Here is a 21,796-nt window from a genome sequence, read left to right as displayed (position 1 = left end):
GGTAGTGAGCAGCAGTCACAGTTAATTATAACTTAGGTTAATTATGTGTGTTAACTATAGTTAATTATGTTACATTTTACTATACTTGAAAACTTAGAGGGTTGGTCTTAAATCCCAATAGGGCTTGCCATGTGTAACATATCTAGTACATCTTTTTGTTTTGATGTGAGCAATTAGAAAGCTTATACGGAAGGAAGCATCCAGCTGTTCCCCTTTGAGAAGTCAAAGTTCATCCAGAATAGAAGTGGCTGGTGCATTTATACTTCTGTATTGACTATAAGAAGTAAGACGTTTGGAGGACTGTTCCCTGAAGACCATGCTACTGTGTAATTTACAAAGGAGCCTATGTATCATTTGTATGCAAATGATGGTGTCCTGTTCCTAAAGTCAGGAAAAAAAAATTCTAACTGGAAACTTTTTTTGTGGGTGGAGGAGGCACAATTACAGAGTTGTTTGTAAGCTATTCAAGAACCTTTACATTCCATTACAGAAATGATACAGTTACACTTTGTATTAAGCTACTAATGGCCTCACTTCCCAACAAAGCCAAATCTTCTGGCACTTAAAGGTTCAAGAGACAGCAGCTCAGAAATAGTGTTTTGCTGGCCTTGGAGCTGGTGAGTGCTGAGTAATACTCATGAGAAAGGAAAAGAGCAAGCTCCTTGAGAAAAGTGGTGATTGGACACTGGTGGAATTCTCAATACCTCATCAGGCTGCTGCTACAAACGCTTCAGCTTTCATTTCTGCTTTGAAGAGCTCTGGAAAGCTTGGGCAGAAATCATTCGAACACAGATAGATGCGTAGCATTCTTGTAACTAGCCTATGATGAGGACATTCTCTGTTAATGTTGAGACTTATCTGATGCTCCAATCATTAAGGATTGCTCCTGGGTAATGGTGAGTCTGATTCTATATCTCTACCCCACACTCTAGAAGCGTGCCAATCATTTAGTAACTTTTGAGGAGAGCTTAGAGTATATTGTAGATATGTTCTGGGCAGTGATTGGCGTTGTCTAAGAGAATAATAATAATAAAACACAAAAAAGCAACACTGGAGAAAAAGCTTCCATCCTCGCAGCAAAGAGCAGAGAGACGCAGAGATTCTGGTCAACCCCTCTTTGCGCTGCAGTTTCTAGTTATTTAACCTTGCTTAGAATGGCCAAAAGCCAGCAAGCACCGCAGCCTTACAATATTTGCACACAACTTATTTAGGTCGGTCTCTAATAATTCCTCGTTTTGCGGATTTCGGAGGAGAAATCCCAGCCGTGGTGTGTGTGTGTGTGTGTGTCTGTGTGTCTAGCAACTTGGAGTACGGTTAAAAGGAATCAACCCGTGTCGGGGGCCAAGTGGTACTTTTGTGCGAGGGTCACGTGAGACCAAGGCCGACTGGGGGAGGCAGAGTAGGGTTGAGTGGATGAAGGGATTCCGCAGGGACTTCCAGGCGGAGGGTGACGTCTCTGCAGACCAGCGCGGGGTATCTGGAGGCCGCCGGCTGCGCGGACCTGTCCCTTTAAGGGGCCGGTCTCCGGGCCCCTCTGGCCGCGACGCCCGGACGTGCGGAGCCGCCCCGCCCCGAAGCCGCCCGTTTCCTGCGGGGCGGCGCGACGGCACCTGAGCTACTGCGGCGGGGCCTGGGAGCGCGCTGACCCGGAGGTAGAGCTCGCGCCGCCGCGTCGTCCCGGCCTGGTTCCCGGCTGCGCAGGGTGAGGAGCAGGGCCGGGGACTCCGGGGCGTGCGGGCGCGGGGCGCAGGGCGGGGGGCCGCGCTCGCGGGGTAGGCCTCGGCACGGAGGTCGCAGTGTGCAGCGTCCGCCCAGGCCGCGCCGCCACCGGCCCGCTCCGAGGATCCGCCTGCCGGGTCGGGCTCCAGGGTTCCGGCTCGGTGATCTCCCCGCGGCTGCAAGGTCCGACCCCAGGTCCGCGAGTGGCCGGAGCTTCCCGGCCATCTCCTCTGAGGGCGAGGTCGGTCCGCCAGGGCCGCGGGGTGACCGAGGAGCCTATTTTTAGCTGGGCTCGCAGGCCCCAGGGCGGGCTGGCGGATTAAGGCTCTGATGAGGGTGACCGGAGGGAGCGCCTCGCCTCTCCTCGCCTCGGGCGCCCTGGGCCCGGGCTGGGCCACGCGTGCGCCATGCTGGAGCGGCTCTCCCCTCGCTTATCCCGGAGCGCCGCCCCTCCCACCACCCGGTCCTGGGAGTTAGGGGAAATCCTGCGAAGTCCTCCCTCTCTCCCAGGGGTGTGTCCGCCTCGATGTCCAACAATGGAATTTGGGGTGTCCCGGATCTGGCCGCTTTCGGCGTAAGGGAGCAGAGTTCGGCCATCCGAGACCGGGGCTTGGGAAGCAGCGTTCTCTTCTTTGTCCGGCTGCCTCTCGGTTTAGGTCAAAAAGTGCGCTGTTTAGTGTCTTCGGGTCCTTCTGGGAGGAGACGGAAACCCGGATTCTAACAGCAGGGCCACTGCTAGAAGTGGATTCCTTAGCAGCTATGCGGATTAGCATAGCTTCAGAAGCTGCGGGCCGAATAGAATAGTTCAAAGTTTTGGAGTGTTTTGAGAAATTGACAGCTCCACACCCAGGTAAAGAGGAGCTCCCCCAAAGGTGAACTAGACATTAAGTTGTGTAGCAGGTGACTTAGGGTTGATTTAACTTTTTTTTTTTTTTTTGCCTGAATTAGGTTGTACTTGTTTTCCCCCCTCACCCGCAAGCACTGGCAGCAGTGGCTCTGGTGTGGGTGAAAGCATTTGGTGATAATCTGTCCATGCTGCCCTGGGGCATTCCGGCTGACCTGTGTTCTGTATGTGCCGCGGTAGCCTTTCATATCTGATGTATTGCTTGGTAAATAAGCCTCTTCCCCATTCCACCTTTCTTTTAGAGACCTTACACGAGATATCTGGGCTTAATTATGTAGGTTCTTTCCCCATGCCAACCCTGAGTTAGAAACGTCTCTGAATTTTGTAGCCCTCAGTAGATAATTAAGATAAATGTCTTAATTATCAGGTGCATAAGGTGTTCTACATTACTGAGGCACACACTCAAATATATCGGGGAAAATTCCTCAAGTGTATTAAACACTTTAATATCACAAAGGATACCCAGTATATAATCCTTTCTTGATTCGTTGTCAGCATTATGGAAAGCCCTTGGCTTGTTTTATTTTATTGGTATATTTCTGTGACCTCCCTAAGTATTAGTAGCCTCTTTCTCTGATATCGTTTCCCCCTAAACAAATCTAATAATAGAAGCAAAATCCACACAAACCCCTCACCCCCGAGCAGTGTACAGGCTTGCTAGTTTGTAGGTTTTAATCTTTTGTTAGATTTTTATAAAGACCTAACAAGTAAAGGCTTATTCTGAGGCTTAGCTTCTAGAGGACCCATGGTAAGACTGACTGTCAGTCAGTCTTTAGCTGGAATTTTACTTGAACTCTTTGGAGGATGTATTGTTTTTCCAGGGAGGGACACACTGGGGTCAACCAGAAACTGGAGCATGCCATATATACTTTTGACACCTCTAGCCCTCGAATGTGTATTTTTGTTTGTACGCCTACTATGCTTTTTTTTTTAATGGCCAAATTTTTAATTAAAAAGATTTTTCAATACTTTGTAAAAAATAAAAATTAGTAAACTCAGTGGTTCCAGGAGAGTTTGATTTAGGAATCTGACCTCATGTGTAATAAGGAATTGCAGGAGGTGGGGGGGGGGGCGTTAACAAATGTTCAGGTGTTTGAAAGTAACCTCTTACGCATGTGGTTTTAAAGTTCTTTGAAGGCAAATCCAGAGCATCCCGAGAGACCAGAAGTAACTGTCCAGAAGTCACAGTGACCGCTCATGTATAAATGGACTGCATCCCACATCATTGCTGCTCCAGTTCTAAGGAACAGAGTCTGGGGTGTTCTGATGAAAAAGATCCGATGTATTTGTTAGCAGCTGGGGAAAATTGGTTTAAGACTATGAAGGATATGGTTCCTATAATTAGAAACTTAGGGGGAAACTTTAGGTGCCAGGAACCAGAGTTTGAGTAACTTAAACCATCACTAAAGTCTAGAAGAGAAAAGTAATAATTTCCAAGTGTTTGTCAAGTGGATGAATTGGTGCTGACAGCCTTAAATAGCTTTTAAGCCTTTTCAGTTAAAAAAAAAAAAATGCTGTTTGTCATGAAGTGTCTTTGATCACTCCCAAGGCAGAGCAGGTGGATCTCAGACAGACCAAAATAAAAATAAAAAGGGTTGTGAGCTTTAGCCTTGAAATGATTTCCTCCTACCCCCTTTAAAAGAAAGGGTCCGGGGCTGGTGAGATGGCTCAGTGGGTAAGAGCACCCGACTGCTCTTCCGAAGGTCCAGAGTTCAAATCCCAGCAACCACATGGTAGCTCACAACCATCCGTAATGAGATCTGACGCCCTCTTCTGGTGTGTCTGAAGACAGCTACAGTGTACTTACATATAATAATAAATAAATAAATCTTAAAAAAAAAAAAAAAAAAAGAAAGGGTCCGGTCTCTACCATGGAGATTATTTGTATCCCATGTTCACTCACTATAGCAAAGAGTTGGAATCGACCTAGTTGTCTGTTAGTGGGTAAGTGCATAGTGAAAATTAGGTCTCTCGGTAAAAGACAGTACTATTCAGCTCTAAAGAAAAATGATGTAAAAACATTTGCAGGAAAATGGACAGACTTGGAATGTATGCTAATAATCAAGGTCCCATAATCTCAGGAGGAATAAACTGAGTGTTCTCTCTCCTAAGTGGAGTCCAAACAGTTGTATCTGTGTAGGTGTAAACTAGTGCATATGCAGGCACAGTCAACATGAAGAAAAGAGAACAAGAAAAGCTAAATATAAGGATGCGGAAGGACTGCGTGCAGGTGTTAGGTGAGTTTTGGGTTAAGACATGATTGAGGTTATAAGGCCAATTGCTTTTTTTGTTCTAAGTCTGTCATGGATTTTTTTTTTTTTTTGTTCTTGTTTTGTCTTTGGTGGTTAAGTGCATAAAATGTATTTGATACTGAAAGTGTAAAATTTAATGTGAAACTTCACAACTTCCATTTCAAAATGTCAATATTAACTATAGAAGTTCATCAAGTTATATAGACTTTGGCTCTGGTTAATTTTGGCATTTGATGTTTTTGTTTGAAAAAGTTTTTAAAAAAGTTAAAGTTGGGCCGGGCGTGGTGGCGCACGCCTTTAATCCCAGCACTTGGGAGGCAGAGGCAGGCGGATTTCTGAGTTCGAGGCCAGCCTGGTCTACAGAGTGAGTTCCAGGACAGCCAGGACTACACAGAGAAACCCTGTCTCGAAAAACCAAAAAAAAAAAAAAAGAAAAAAAAAGTTAAAGTTTATAAAATTAATAAACACTTTGGTACTAAAAAGAAAGGTGCTGACTGCATAGGTCTGACCTGTGTTTCTGCCAATGCCTCTTGAACAGTACACCTGACTCCTTTGGGCTTCTAACTGCTTTTATATTCGAAGAAGCAAGACAAACTTTCATTTAAAAAGAGTAATTTTTCTTTTTTCTTTTTTTTTTTTTTTCCGAGACAGGGTTTCTCTGGATAGCCCTGTTCTGGAACTCACTTTGTAGACCAGGCTGGCCTTGAATTCAGAAATCCACCTGCCTCTGCCTTCCGATCACATTCTACTACTGTGCATTTCATTTACCCTTTGACTCCAGGCCCCAGGGACTGAATTTGCAACCTTGCTCCATTCTTCCTCGCAGTATGGGATTATAAGTATATGCCATGACAACTGATTTTTTTCTTTGTTTAACTCATGTGTTTAAGACAGTGTCTGGCTCATAATAGGTGCTAAGTAAGAAGTTGTCAAATGAATTAAGCCTGTATCTTGCAGTTCCTTTTCTTTGGTGGATATTGCATTCTGAATACATGTAGCTACTAGTTTGTTCCTTTCCTAGGAATTTTTAGAGAACAGAAGAGAGTGCCAGGGAGTCTATGGAAACCGTTTGGTAGAGGAAATAATGTTATAACTCCTTAGTGGAGACTGAGTTACTCACTCCATATAATTAGAAAGGTACTTCAAACAAGGACTTAAAACACATATGTGCCTTAGTCAGGTGTAGTGGCATCTGCCTTTAATCCCAGCAACTCAGGGGGTCTGAGTGGAGAGAAGAAGCAGGTAGATCATTGAGTTTGAGGTTAGCCTGGTCTACATAGTGAGTTCCAGGATAGCCAGAGCTACATAGTAAGATGCTGTCTCAAAAAAGCCAAAACCCAGACTCCACCAAGACAAAACATACATTCAATATTTGTGTACTTAAGGAATTTAACATTAATCTGTACATGTATCTTTTTATTTAGAATAATCAGTTTTTTTAGAACCAGTTTTCTGATTTTTCTTTCAGAGATTGTATTCTAGTTTTTTTTTTTTTTTTTTTTTGAGACAGGGTTTCTCTGTATAGCCCTGGCTGTCCTGGAACTCACTTTGTAGACCAGGCTGGCCTCGAACTCAGAAATCTGCCTGCCTCCGCCTCCCGAGTGCTGGGATTAAAGGCGTGCGCCACCACGCCCGGCTCAGAGATTGTATTCTAAAAGCATTATCTATAACTTCTTTTAAAATTTTAAAAAAATATTTATTTATTTATTCTATGTATACGAGTACACCTTTGCTCTCTTCAGAGCACAAGAGAGCATCAGACCCCATTACAGATGGTTGTGAACCTCCATGTGGTTGCTGGGAATTGAACTCAGGACCTCTGCAAGAGCAGTTGGTGCTCTTAACCACTGAGCCATCTCTCCAGCCTCTAAAACTTCTAATATTGGTTTCTTTAAACTAAAATGAAAATGTTGGTAACAAAATCCTGGAGCTGGGCACTCGGGAGGCGGAGGCAGGCAGATTTCTGAGTTCGAGGCCAGCCTGGTTTACAAAGTGAGTTCCAGGACAGCCAGGGCTACACAGAGAGAAACCCTGTCTCGAAAAAAAAAAAACAAAACAAAAACCAACAAACAAAAAAATATCCTGGAGTTTTCCAATCCTTTAAAAGGTCTTGGTTTTATTTTCCTACATTTAGCTTTTGTCAGACATTAGTCATATTTTTCAGAAGAAGGAAATGCAGTGTATTCAGGGGTTGGTCACGGTAGCACCATCGTGATTAAACTTGGTAGTAGGCCTAGGTCTCCACTGCTAGGGAGAAGGAAGGCTACTTATCCACATTTCCTTTCTCTCTCTCTCTCTCTCTCTCTCTCTCTCTCTCTCTCTCTCCTTTCTTTCTTTTCTGTTTTCTTTTTTCAGAGGGGGTACTAGTGTTTGAATCCAGCAACTGCAAGGTACCACTAAGCTACATTTCTTTGTTTTGATCTCGGTGAATGTGTAATTTCAGTAGTTTTCTGAGATTCGGTGGGAACATTGTCTATCAGGACACACATTCATATGCTACCTGCTCACTGAAAATGTGGGACAGTTCTTTACTCTTACCCAGGAACTAGGTGAGTTGCCATGGAAGCAGTGATTCTCTGGGTGCTGAAAGGAGACCTGCAGGTTCCTTGGTCACCCTGAGGGTTATGGAAGTTCTTTATCCTGTCCGTAACTGCATGCCTTCAGTGATGCTCTGGAGAGCGGGAGAAGGAATGGTAAGGACCGTGGCTTTAATCCAGCCTTGCTGCTTTACCACCTGATTTCTCCCCTCAGCTTCCTCACTCCCCTTTCAGTGCTTCCAGGCTTGCCTGTATACTTTGTTCTTAAGCCATTTGTTTTGTTTTGTTCCTTTTGTCCTCTTCCTCTGTAAGTGGGACTGTTTGTCTGAATTTATTTGAAACTTCCTTTCCATTCAGCTTTGTAGATATGGGACTTACTTTTAGGGACTTTTATTGCTACCCACACTTTTGTATGATTTATTGTTGCGTTTCTGAGACTGGTTGCTAAGATTGACCTTGAACTGCCACACCTGGTTTAGGTTTAAATTTTAAATTAATATCTTTTTTAAAAAAAGATTTATTTATTATATGTAAGAACACTGTAGCTATCTTCAGACACACCAGAAGAGGGCGTCAGATCTCATTACAGATGGTTGTGAACCACCATGTGGTTGCTGGGATTTGAACTCAGGACCTCTGGAAGAGCAGTCAGTGCTCTTAACCACTGAGCTATCTCTCCAGCCCAGGTTTTATAAATTAAAAAAGAAAAACTTTTTTTTCTCTCTCTCTCAAGTAATTTTTTTTTCATTTATGGATTCTTGCAAAATAGAAACAGTTATTTTGGGCACCTTTTAATTTACAAAATTACCTTGTCTTGTAAGTGGTTGCACTCCAGTACCTGTGTCTATATTGGTTTGAGTTTCTCCTCTGATTGAAGGCACAGTAGGGATGTCCTTTGAGAAATACAGGAACTCATTTTCTACACTGGCCTCAAAGTTCCTGTACACCCTCCAAGTGGTGGTATTATAGGCATGTGCCTTCATACCCATGGTCTTAAACCTATTTTAACCATTTATTAGTTTTGAATTTTTGATTGCTTTTCATTATTTTCCTCTTTCCCTCCCCTCAAGCTAGGTTTTTTTTTCTGTGTAGCCCTGGTTGTCCTTGTATTTGCTCTGTAGATCGGGCTGGCCACAAATTCACAGATATCCATCTGCCTCTGACTCCAAAGTGCTAGGATTAAAGACCTGAGCCACCACCACCACCACTGTATATTTTATTTTTATTTTGTGGAAATCCTAATTCATATTTATTCAGTCACTTTTATATTAACTGCTTTTTGTTAGTATCTGTCTTAGTAAGGGTTTCTATTGCTGTTGTAAAATACCATGATCAAACTCAATATGGGGAGGAAAGGGTTTATTTTATTTTTTTTCCTTTAAAAAAATTTTTTTTTAAAGATTTATTTATTTATTATATGTAAGTACACTGTAGCTGTCCTCAGATACTCCAGAAGAGGGCATCAGATTTCATTATGGATGGTTGTGAGCCACCATGTGGTTGCTGGGATTTGAACTTGGGACCTTCAGAAGAGCAGTCGGCACTCTTAACCACTGAGCCATCTCACCAGCCCGGGTTTATTTTTGAATGTAAATGAAAAATGAAGCTATGGCCTTCTCTAGGTTTGGTTGAGGAGGTTTTTATTGTAGACTGGAGGGAGAACATCCAGAGGCACCTGGAAAGGTTCAGGCTGAGCATGGCCAGCAGACTTACCCAGGGGTAAAGAAGTGCTTGGGGGAGCGGCAGGGACTGAGTGAGTGAGACCTGGCCCAGGTTTCTCTGGGACCTAACAGTTTCATCTTTCCAGGAAGTCGGCACAGAAATCCAGGCAGGAACCTGGAGGCAGGAACTGATGCAGACATTGTGGAGGGGTGCTGTTTACCTCTTGCTCCTCATGACTTTGTCAGCCTGCCTTCTTACTAGCACACGTGATCACCAGCCCAAGGGTGGGCTTGCCCACAGAGATCTGGTGTGCATAGTTTCTCAGTTGAGGTTTCTTTTTGCAAACTGGCTCTTGGATCTTTCAAATTTGACCTAAGACTAACCTGTACACTGTTCATGATGTGACATTTTCATGCACAGATATCACATATTTTGATTATATGCGTGGTCCTGTTACCTCACCTGTCTCTTTGTCCTTCTGTTCCTCTGTCCCTCCCTGGACTGCCCTTCTTAGGAGGAGAAATAAGAAAGGAGAAAATACTTGATACTTTATGTGTCTGGTTTATTCCAGTTAACATGGTTGTCTCTAGTCCATCTGTGTCCTCCAGATGAGATGGTTTCCTTCTTGGTATTTGCCATGCTTTCTTTATCAGTTGATGGGCACCTGAGTTGATTCCATAAACTTGGCTACTATGGCTATTGGTGCAGTGAACATTGATATGTAAGTATCTTTACTGTTTGCTGTCTTGGATTTCTTTAATGTTTACTTAAGGAGTGATAGGGCAGGATCATATGCTAGCTCTATATTTTAGCTTCATAGGGTCTCTCATTCCACAGTGGCTCCACCATATCTCCACTAACAAACAATATATAGTGCACCCTTCCCCAGCACCCAGCATGAGCTTTTGGTGTTAGCGGCTTTTTTTAAGTCATTGACCAAGTTCTGGATGTTAATTCTTTGTTGAATGAGTAGTCTGTAGAGATTTCCTTGAGTATTTTAGCTGTCTTTTTCACTGTTTCCTTGCTCTGTAGAAGCATTTTGTTTGCTACAATCTCATTTGTCACTTACTAGTCCTTCTTGAGCAGTTGATGGAATGTATAGTCAGCCTGTGCCTGTGCCGGTATCTTTTTTTTTTTTTTTTTTTGCTTTTTGAGACAGGGTTTCTCTGTGTAGCCCTGGCTGTCCTGGAACTCACTTTGTAGACCAGGCTGGCCTCGAACTCAGAAATCCGCCTGCCTCTGCCTCCCGAGTGCTGGGATTAAAGGCGTGCGCCACCACGCCCGGCTCTGTGCGGGTATCTTGATGTCTTCTCTGTTAGCAGTTTCAGGGTTACAGGTCCTTGGCTTGTTTTGAGTGGATTTTCAGAGAAGGTGAGAGAGATGGCTCTAGTTTCAGTGTTGGTTGTCTAGTTTTCCTAGCACAGAAGAAGGCTGCCTTTCTGCAGTATGTGTTTGTGCACCTTTGCTGATAGATGGCTGTGGATGTTCGGGTTTGTTTCTGACACCTTAAGCTGGCTCCACAGTTATTTCTATTCAAGTACCGCGCTGCATTTGTTACTGGGGCTTCTGTACTTCTAACAGGCATTGTGATCATTCCAGCAACGTTCTTTTTGCTGAGCCTTGGTACTGTCTTTGGATATTTTGGCCACAGTAATAGGCATTGCTTGTCAATATAGCATATTGCCTACAAATGAACCATTTTTCTTAAAAAAAAATGCATTTGCCTTTAAAAAAAAGTAACATAAGATTAGGGATTGTAGTCTGTTTGGAATGCTGGTATTTAGGCTCGGTGATCAGATTACAGATTGTGTTTACCAGGATGTAATGAGCTTGTTCGGTGTAGGCCTCACAGCTCTTTGTCCATTGAATAGAATGCTTATGGGCTCACTCATGAACACGTGCATCTTTTAAAGGTATATTCATTTAGTTTTTCTGTTCCATTTTTTTTATAGTGAAGGAATTTAATGTTCTTAGATTGAAAATTACCTGAATTTGGATAGTTATTTGTATGTGACATTGTTGTTTGGTGAATGTACAAGAACTGGGGCAAGACCACTTTTAGTTTGTTTAGTCTTGCGTTTTGATATTTTTTTTCCCCAATTGTTCTTTTGTTTTGTTTTGTTTTGTTTTGTTTTTCAAGACAAGGCTTCTCTGTGTAGCCCAGGCTGACCGAGATTCATCTGCCTCCTGTCCTGCCATTAAGGGCATTCCTCATGGGCTGGAGAGATGGCTCACTCAGTGATTAAGAGCACTGGCTGCTCTTCCAGAGGTCCTGAGTTCAGTTCCCAGAACCCACATGGTGGCTCACAACCATCTGTAATGGGATCTGATTGATGCCCTCTTCTGGCATGCATGAAAACAGAGCAATCCTATACATTAAAAAAGAAAAGGAAAGGAGGTTGGCGAGATGGCTCAGCAGTTAAGAGCACTGACTGCTCTTCCAGAGGTCCTGAGTTCAATTCCCAGCAACCACATGGTGGCTTAGAACCATCTGTAATGAGATTTGATATCCTCTTCTGGTGTGTACTCATATAAATAAAATAAATAAATCTTAAAAAAAAGAAAAGAAAGAAAAGAAAAAAAAAGGCATTTGTCACAACTGCCTGGCTTCCAATTGTTCTTTTAAATCATCCAGCTGATATAATTTTATTAAGTGTAGTACCAAAAGGAATAAATAAATAAAATAAAAGTAGGTATGTCAGTAGATGTAGGATCAAGTGAACATGGCAGTAAGCAGACGGAGTTCAGAGCTCACCCTCTTCCTGAGCTCTCACTGTGTGATGATAGTTCTGCATTCTGCTAGCAGAATGTCGGGTTCCTTCTGAACCTGTGGTCTCTCTCAGCAAAGCCCTAGACTTTATATATATGTGTATGTAAAGTGTTCATCTATTTTTATGTGCATTGATGTTCTACCTCCTTGTATGTCTGTGAGGGTACCAGAACCTCTGGAGCTGGAGTTGCACACAGTTGTGAGCTGCCATGTGGGTGCTGGGACTTGAACTGAGGTCTTCTGGGAGAGCAGCCAGTGCTGTTAATGGCTGAGCTTTCTCTCCAGCTATGGGCAATTTTTTTATTTCTGTTTTTAGTTTTATAAGTATAACATAGCTAAGTATGTTGATCCATACCAATGATTCCACATTTGGAAGTGTGAGGACAGCCCGAGCTGCCTCCTCTAAGATCTTATCTAAAATAAGCATAACGCAGTACATTAAGAAGTGATGCCTAGCCTGGCATAGTGGCTCACGTCTTTAATCCTGGCACTTGGGAGACAGAGGCAGTTTAATCTTTTGAGTTGGAGGCTAGTCTGATCTAAAAAGCTACTTCAGGATAGCCAGGGCAAAAAAAAAAAAAAAAAAAAAAAAAAAACAGTTCTTGTTTTTTTATGCATAGTCTCAGTTTATATAGCTGTTATGTTCAATATAAATGCTCTAATGTATTTTTTCTTTTCTTTTCTTTTCTTTTTTGGTTTTTCGAGACAGAGTTTCTCTGTATAGCCCTGGCTGTCCTGGAACTCACTTTGTAGACCAGGCTGGCCTGGAACTCAGAAATCCGCCTGCCTCTGCCTCCGGAGTGCTGGGAGTGCGCCACCACGCCTGGCTCTAATGTATTTTTTCTACATCACAGTCTTCACTCTGTTAATTGTGTAATGTTTCTGTAGATAGTTCACATTGAAATAATTTGTTTTCCTATTAAAACAGTGAAATCCATCTCTCTGTGTATACACAGTACACTTTTACCAGTTAAGTAGTTTGATTGAAAGTCTTAAAATTACTTTTAGATTTAAATATCTTCAGCCAGGCTTTGGTAGCACATGCCTTTAACACTTGGCGGGTAGAAACAGGTGAGTTTGAGGCCAGCCTGGTTTACAGAATGAATTTCAGAACTGACAGAGAACTCTTGTCTTGAAAAACCAAGCCAAACAAACCAAAAAAAGGAAACCAAAACAAATGAATATCTTTGGGACAGATCTTACTGAATGGCCCAGTTGGCCTCTTCCCTGATCCTCCTGCCTCAGCCTAAAAGCGCTGGTCTTCAGCCATGAATTGCCACATTGCTCTACCATTATTTGTACTATACATATACCTAATATAACCTAGCATTTGTGCCCTTTAAGACATGTATACAATTCAATACATAGCCCAGTTTTTGTAAGAGAACGTATATATCTTGGAGGACAAGTTGATGGAATTTAAGAGCAAGATGGTTATCATTCATAACACAGACCCTGAAATGCAGCGTCCGAATCTTGTTTCTCCATCTCTTTTTCATTTTGTGGCGTCTTTGTTTTGTGGTGCTGTGGGACTCATGTATACCAGGCCTGTGTGCCACCATCAGGTGACTCTTTCCTCTAGACTGCTAACTTAATATTTTCGCAGTTCTTTAGATGCACTGCAGGGTTCAAATCTTTGATTCTTACTTAGAGCAAGGTTTTTGTGCAAAAATGTGTAGCCCTTGAAAGAATCTGAAAATTATTTGTAAACAAAAGTGGGATTTTTTTTTTTTGGTAGTAAAGATATAGTCAGTGTATTTCATAAATTTCTTGAAGGATGTGCTCGGAGCAAAGTTTAAGCTTGATTTCTTTTGATCTTGTTTGTGCACATTGCACTCCTGATCGTTTACCCTTGTTGGCTGTTTGCAGCATTCAGATTAGAATCCGTTAAAACTTGCATATAATTGTATGCATGTTAAAAAGATATTGATACTCCATGCCTAATAAGGAGACATAGGTCACTTACTCCATGCCTAATAAGGAGATATAGGTCACTTTTGCCAAATTTAGGCCGAGACAGAACCCTCTGCTAGTCTCTCTGTTACCAATTTGACATACATACTGCATTGTATACAGTGGGCTTAGAAAAATTTAAAGATGGGATTTCTGTCAACTACAGCTAAGTTAACTTTGTCTCAACCCTCTTTCCCATTACCTCGTCATGGGCTAAGTTCCTTTTCTTCTCCACTTTTTTTCTGAATTCTCTTTTATTTTGTTCTGAGCCCCTTATTGCCAGCTTTTCCCCTTCGTATATAACTGTTGCCTATAGATGCAATGTGAATTTTAGGTATATCAGTGGATAAAATATATGCTTATTTATTAAACACTTATTTACCTGTAACCAAAATGAAACTGAACATTTTGTAACCTTTTTTAAGTCAAAGCCTAACATCTCAAGGCAAGTGGTTCTCATTGTGTTCTTTCCTTATTTCTAGTTACTGAATTTATTATTAATCATACAAAATTAGGATTTTTGACTTTAGTAAAATAGAATTTAAACAAAAGTCATAGTACTTAGGGCTTTTTGTTTATTTTTAGATAGTCTTTGTAACTCAAGCTTGCTTTGAATTTGTACTAGAACACCCAGCTTAAACTGATTGGAACTTTGTGCAGTCAAGCACTCTATCAGATGAGTAAGCCCCAAGTACTTGTAGTCTTCGTAGTTAACCTCTGAGTTGGCCTTGATGCTGAGTGTTTTATGTCTTCAGTTTTTATGTTGTGCTGCTATGTGTCTTAATATTGTGGGTCCTCTACATATAGACAGGATGCCATGAACATTGAGTACAAGCAAAAGGAAGTTCAAGTTTTGAGGGAATGCCATTTGGAAACTTTGGGTTTCCATTATGAAGAAACATCATGACCAAGGCAACTCTTTAAGGGACATTTAATTGGTGCTGACTTAAAGTTTGAGAGGTTCAGTCCATTATCATCATGGCAGGAAGCACTGTAGTGTGCAGGTAGACATGATGCTGGAGAAGTAGTCTTAAACTGAAGGCAGCCAGGAGGGGACTGTCTCTTCCACACTGGGCGGAGCTTGAGCACTGGTAACCCTCAAAGCCTGCCTACACAGTGACACACTTCCTCCAATAAGGCCACACGTCCTAATAGTGCTATTTCCCTTGGGCCAAGCATATTCAAACCACCACACCCATGAAAATCCAAAGAAAGACAGCACCATTCCTTCAGGTTTGTGGGATCTAAAAACAGACATAGAAACTCTACAGACCCTGAGCAGAACCCCAGGGAGAGTTTCAGACCTCTGTGCTCTGGTGTGTGGTCTTTGCCCCGGGCACTTGGTGCCTTTCATTTCTGTCTGGGTGAACTTGGTCAGTATGATTACAGAGAAGATCTGGAAGTCAGCATGCGTATAGGTATACAGGTGTAGCTTATTCTTTTAGCTTCTGTGTCTGCTGCAAAGTACCTTAGCTTGTTTTCCTAAGACAAAACTTTGAAATGTGTATCACCTTATTTTTCTTCTGACTCCAGTGTCCTGGCGTAGGATGGATGTGTGTGTGTGTGTGTTTGTGTATACATATACATATACATACACACACACACACACACACACACACACACACACACATCCATCCATCCATCCACTGTTTACTTAAAAATAAAAACAAAAAGACAAAACACTGATCGTTAAAAGCCTTTCACTTGATGAGTAGCTAACTTAGGCAAACAGAACAGATTGTGTTTAATTGACATACAGATTAGATGAGTTATCAGAAAAGATCAATTCTAAACCTCTTACTGGGTCTTAAACCTTCCTAATGTGATCCTTTAATACAGTTCCTCGTGTTATGATGACTTCCAGCCATAAAATGATTCTCATTGCTACATCATAACTGTAATTTTGCTACTGTTATGAATTGTAAATATCTATGTTTTCTGGTGGTCTTAGGCAGCCTCTCTGAAGGGGTTGTGACCCCACCCCAAAGTGTTTATGACCCACTTGAGAACCACTGAGTTAACACGTGTTCTGTTTCTCCCTTGAACTTGTGAAATCTTACCTTAGTAAATTGCTTGTGGAAAGTTAATTTTAGTCAGAAAGATTAATATTGTGTCTGTTGAACTATTTTGTTTGCAGATTGTGTTTCAATTTTAGATGTAGGCCATTTTAGGTATGACTTGAATTAAGAATGCACTGTGTTTTAAAATGAGCTATAAATTAATTGAAAGACAAAGTAGATTTTAGTAGCTTAAAGGTGCCTGTGATTAGCAAATCCAGTCTTGTCCATTTGGTTTGGCAATTTACACAGACAGACATGAACAGCTCTTTTACTACACACACGCACACACACACACACACACACACACACACATTTATTCATTCAGAGATTGGATCTTATATGGCCCAGGTTGAGTTTCACTTCTTGGTCCTTCTTCCTCAGCCTCCCAAATGCTGGGGTTGCAGGTATGCTACCACACTGTCCCAGGTCCCTTTATGTCATCTTGTAAATATTGGAAATTTAAAATCCTCTGCTAAAGCAAAGCTCTAAAATGACTGTAAGAACAATGGAACATTTAGGTAGTTTTTTTTTTTTTTTTTTTTTTTTTTTCTTCTCTTCTGTTGAGATAGGGTCTCATGCTTTGGTCCGACTTGGCAAGGGTGATTTTGAACTTGTTACTATCCTGCCTCCACTTTTTATTTTTAATTTTTAAATTTTCTTCTTCTTCTTTTTTTTTTTTTAAAGATTTATTTATTTATTTTATGTGAGTACACTGTAGCTCTCTTCAGACACATCATAAGAGAGCATCAGATCCCATTACAGATGTTTGTGAGCCACTATGTGGTTGCTGGGAATTGAACTCAAGGCAGTCAGTACTCTTAACCACAGAGCCATCTCTCCAGCTCTGCTTCCACTTGTTGAGTGCTGGGATTCTAGAGTCATGTGCTGCTTTACCCAGTTCACGGGTTGTCTGGAATCATGTATAGTAGGCAAACAAAACACTCTGTCAACTGTATACATCCCTAAACCACTCGCTTTAAAAAAACAGTATTTATTAAGATCACATGTGTGATAGGCTGCTCTTGAATTCACTATGTAGTTGGGGCTAACTTTGAGTATAAGCTGCTCCTGGCTTCATGTCCAGAGCCATGGGACTATGGGTTTGTACTACCAAGCCTGGTTTTTATGGAGTGTTGGAGATCAAACCCCAGGGCTTCGTGCCTGCTATAGGCCTAATAGATCCATCCTAAGCCTCAGAATTTGACTTTAAATTATCTCAAGACTGTTAATTAAAGAGCTTAGATATTTTTCAATTTATTGTATGTTAAATGTGCGAAAGTTGAGACTGGGGAGATGGTTTAGTGGTTAAGAACATGATTTGCTCTTGGAGAGGACTCAGGTGTGGTTTCCACATCAGGTGGCAGACCTGTAATCCTTGCTCCAGGAACTGTGATGCTTCTGACCACTGAGGACACCTATATTTAAGTGCACATAGATACACATATGCACATAACACATAATAAAGAATCTTTAATAATAATAAAGAATCTTTTCAAAATAAATAATAAATAAATAATAAATAAATAAATAATAATAAAGAATCTTTTCAAAAGTACAGAAGGTACTTGCTTCGATTTGCTTCGATTTGCTTTATTGTAAGTATGTCATAGGTTACAATTATATCTGTGTTACATGTACTGTCCTTTTCCACAACATATTGGAGGTAACATAAGATTATAAACTACTGGGCTGGAGAGATGGCTCAGCAGTTAAGAGCACTGACTGCTCTTCCCAAGGTTCTGAGTTCAAATTCCAGCAACCACATGGTGGCTCACAACCATCTGTAATGAGACCTGATGCCCTCCTCTCGGGTGTCTGAAGACAGCTACAGTGTACATACATATAATAAATAAAAAAATTAAAAAAATTAAAAAAGATTATAAACTACTATGTAGAATATACATCCATTTATATGCATGTATATATCCATATATATCTCCCCAGATAGATATGGATATAAATATAGTATCTAAACTCCCAAATCACTTTGACTTTAAGTTCTGTAGACACTCTGGGAGTTGAGGCGTGTGATGTTTGTATTTGAGGCAGATGTGGCCAGACTGCGTCAGACTGTACCTTCAAGCAGCCATTGAGCCATCACAGATCGTAGATCTTGGGGTCTATTGCTGAGGCAGAGCCTTGAGGAAGACAGATGACAGTGCATGCTAAATTGCTTCATGCATGAAGATCAGAGGATTTATGGAAAGCCTGTACTTTGTGTTGTGATGTCAAGTGCTTTATCAGATCATTGTGTGTTTTTTTTTTTAAACTTGTTTCCATAGTCTTGCTGTATCCCATTACATTTTTTTTTTCCAGGCTGCTTATTAGAGGAATAAAGATGCTAGCAGTTGTCTTAACCACCTCTGTCTTTCCCTTCTTTTAAAAAATATGGTACTTTTTTTTCCTCCCTGAGACAAGTTTCTCTGTGAAGTCCTGGCTGTCTTGGAACTTAGAATTTAGACCAGGCTGACCTTAAACTCAGATCTACCTGCCTCTGCCTCTCAAGTGCTGGGATTAAAGGTGTGCACCACTACCAGTGGCTCTAAAAGTTTACAACTTTTAATGACAAAAGTATGTTGGTGTCGAGCATGGTGGCACACGCCTTTAATCCCAACACTCGGGAGGCAGAGGCAGGTGGATTTCTGAGTTCGAGGTCAGCCTGGTCTACAAAGTGAGTTCCAGGACAGCCAGAGCAACACAGAGAAACCCTGTCTCGAAAACCGAAAAAAAAAAAAAAGTATGTTGGTAATTGCTAATACATCTTTAATTTCACATGTTTTGTAAGTAGTATATGTTAGCATTATATACTTGAAGAGGGAACTAAGTATTAAAACAAGCTCCGAAATTGAGTCTCAGATATGGTCTATGGTAGAGCACGTTGCGGTGTTCTGGGTTCAACTTTTTTTTGTTTTTTGTTTTTTTTTTTTTCGAGACAGGGTTTCTCTGTGTAGCCCCGGCTGTCCTGGAACTCACTCTGTAGACTAGGCTGGCCTTGAACTCTGGGTTCAACTTCTAGCAGTACTTGTCATGACTGTCTTTCACCTGCTACCCTGCCAAAAAGGGAGGGCAGTGGAGAAGACAAGCCCTCCCCTCGCCCCTACCCCCTTTTAGGGTCTTGTCACCTGGTGTGAGAAGGGAAGGATCTGTTACACTTCTCACTAACTCCCCATTTCCCTTTATAGTATAGCTGAGGTGTAGGCAACAGCCATGGTTTAAACAGCTGACCTGTTTTGTGTTCTGAGTAAGATGGGATTAAATCTGAAGTGCTAGCAGTTTACTTATTTATATAATTGATTGTTTTCTCTGTCATTGTTGCCTCCCATTTAGATTCTGCACAGGCTTTCATTAAGAGAAGACCATGGAGCTGTACGAGTCAACGTATTTTGTTGTCCTCATCCCTTCAGTAGTTATTACCGTCATTTTCCTTTTCTTCTGGCTTTTCATGAAAGAAACATTATATGATGAAGTTCTTGCAAAACAAAAAAGAGAGCAAAAGTTGATTTCTACAAAAACAGATAAAAAGAAGGCAGAAAAGAAGAAGAATAAAAAGAAAGAAATCCAGAATGGGACCCTTCATGAATCTGATTCTGAGCATATACCTCGGGACTTTAAATTATCCGATGCTTCACCCGTGGAGGATGAACAGTTTGTACCTGCTCCACTGAGTGTGGCAGAAACTTCCAGTAGTGTTAGGGAAAGAAAGAAGAAGGAGAAGAAACAAAAACCTTCACTTGAAGAGCAGGTCATCAAAGAAAGTGATGCATCAAAGATCCCAGGCAAAAAAGTGGAACCTGTCCTAGTTACCAAACAGCCGGCCCCACCCCCACCCCTTGAAGCAGCTGCCTTGAAGAAGAAAGCAGGGCAGAAGAAGTCTAAAAATGGAAGCGGTACATAATCTTTTTAACTCATTGCATGATTATATGAAGTGACTCTGAAATAGATCCTTCACCTCACTGATTGCTTTCCTTAGCAGGAATTGCTGATAAAAATTACCAGGAATAGACACTTTAAAGTTCATCTATAACTATATAAAAGATTCGTTGGAAATTTATAAACCTGAGGTTGGTGGCTTATAAGGGCTTGTAGTTATTGACAGGGACATATTAGTGAACACTTTGTAATCAGTGTGACAGGAGTTGAAAAGGTGAAATATTGTTTCTCACTTTTGATTCAGTTTTCAAACATTTACATATCTGTAAGCACTGGGTCTTCAGAGATGAGTCACATAGCAGCTGTAGAAACTAGCATAACAAGTCAGGATGGTGGGAAAAGATCACATGATCTGGGTCTCAGGGCTTCAAAGGTCACTTGGAGTGTGCAGAGCCAGGCATTAATTCCAAAGCTTGGCAAAGTACTGGCTAGTTGTGCATATTTAAAAAAATGTACATACATACATATATATACATACACACACACAAACATACACACACACATATACACCCATGTATATAGGTACATACACATACATATATGTATAAATAAGTATTGGATTGAAAATACTTGAAAAATGATTGTGTCTGTGAAAGTATATGAAAGAATGTCTGTTTTCAATATGGACAGTTAAAATTATCATTATTTTCTAGACAGTACAGTACAACTATTTACATAGCATTAACTTTATATATTATAAGTAATCTCAAGGTGTTTAAAGTGTACAGGAGAAGTCTGGGTTAACTGAAATACATGTCATTTTCTGTAAAGGAGCTGAGCGGTCTCAGGCTTAGGTATTGGTGGTGTGTTTCCCTCCTGGATGTCAGAGAACAAGTGTACAGTGGAGAGTTTCTGAGAAATGTCACATGGTATGTAGAGCTGCAGAGAGATGGCACCATACGAAGGTGTCTTAGTTAGGGTTTTATTGCTGTGAACAGACACCATGACCAAGGCAAGTCTTGTTTATAAACAACAACATTTAATTGGGGCTGGCTTACAGGTTCAGAGGTTCAGTCCATTATCATCAAGTTAGGAGCATGGCAGTATCTAGGCAGGCATGGCGCAGGCAGAGCTGAGAGTTCTATGTCTTCATCCAAAGGCTGCTAGTGGAAGACTGACTTCCAGGCAACTAGGGTGAGGATCTTATACCTACACCCACAGTGACACACCCATTCCAACCAGGTCACACCTATTCCAGCAAGGCCACACCTTCAGATGGTGCCACTCCCTGGTCCAAGGATATACAAACCATCACAGAAGGGACTGAAATCCGTTGTGTGTCCTTACTTACAGTGTTAATGATTACATTGGACTTAAAAGGCTTGCTTGCAGCTCAGACCACATATGCTACCAGAGGAACAATAGTGAACACTGCATGCCTTAGGAAGGAGAGTGTTTAGGTCAGTGATAAAATGTGATTTATGTAGATTTATGGAAGAAATAATATAAGTGCAGAAGCCAAAGCAACAGTAATTCATGAAATTCGTGGGTAAAGGGTTTACAGAGGAGGCCATGCCTAAGCTGTCTTTAGGGCTGAGTCACTTTACCAAGTAAATACTGGGTCTCACTCTGTGTGGACAGAAAGCTACTGGTTAGGGTTCAGGGGAGATCTGTGGCTCCAGAGTCGTATTAAGAGTGTACTGAACAAAGCTGGAAAGGTCATGATGGGTCTTCTAAACCACCAGAGGAAATGGATCTTAGGTTAGTCACTATTGGAGAGTTTAGTCAGGTTAATGCAGTCAGGTTCATCTGCTGGTCGGCGGTCTGTCTGTCTGCCTGTCTGTCTTATCTATCAAGTATACTATAGAGGAATGGTGATTTGAGGGATGTTTGCATTTAACTTTTATGTAATATATATATATCTATTTATGTAATATATATATAATTTATCCTTATTTTATGTGCCTATGAATATGAACATTTGGCTACATGTCTGTCTGTATACCACTTGCATTCCTGGTGCCCTCAGAAGCTAGAAGAGGGTGTCAGATTTCCTGGAACTGGAGTTT

The 21,796-nt window shown here is 41.4% G+C and overlaps 1 protein-coding gene across 38 annotated transcripts in view; it reads left to right on the top strand.

The window, feature by feature from the left end:
- The first annotated feature begins 787 nt into the window (after positions 1 to 787).
- Ktn1 (kinectin 1) overlaps positions 788 to 21,796 on the top strand; it is a 91,885-nt gene continuing 70,876 nt past the window's right edge. For 10 of the 38 annotated variants that reach the window (XM_085828595.1, XM_085828593.1, XM_021181183.3 and 7 more), the window contains exons 1-2: positions 1,554 to 1,702; positions 19,185 to 19,744. In XM_085828595.1, the coding sequence (XP_085684721.1) occupies positions 19,216 to 19,744 (529 nt within the window). In that variant the 5' untranslated portion in view covers positions 1,554 to 1,702; positions 19,185 to 19,215. Of the gene's footprint in view, positions 897 to 1,534; positions 1,703 to 19,184; positions 19,745 to 21,796 lie in introns of those variants that run through there. The other 28 variants (XM_021181164.3, XM_085828599.1, XM_029469361.2 and 25 more) reach the window with 14 other exon arrangements.

Source organism: Mus caroli, unplaced genomic scaffold (genome assembly GCF_978045245.1).
Source record: "Mus caroli unplaced genomic scaffold, Mus_caroli_1 scaffold_12, whole genome shotgun sequence".
Taxonomy (NCBI): Eukaryota; Metazoa; Chordata; class Mammalia; order Rodentia; family Muridae; genus Mus; species Mus caroli.
Note: the sequence above shows the minus strand (reverse complement) of the source record. Positions and strands in the feature narration are given on the sequence as shown.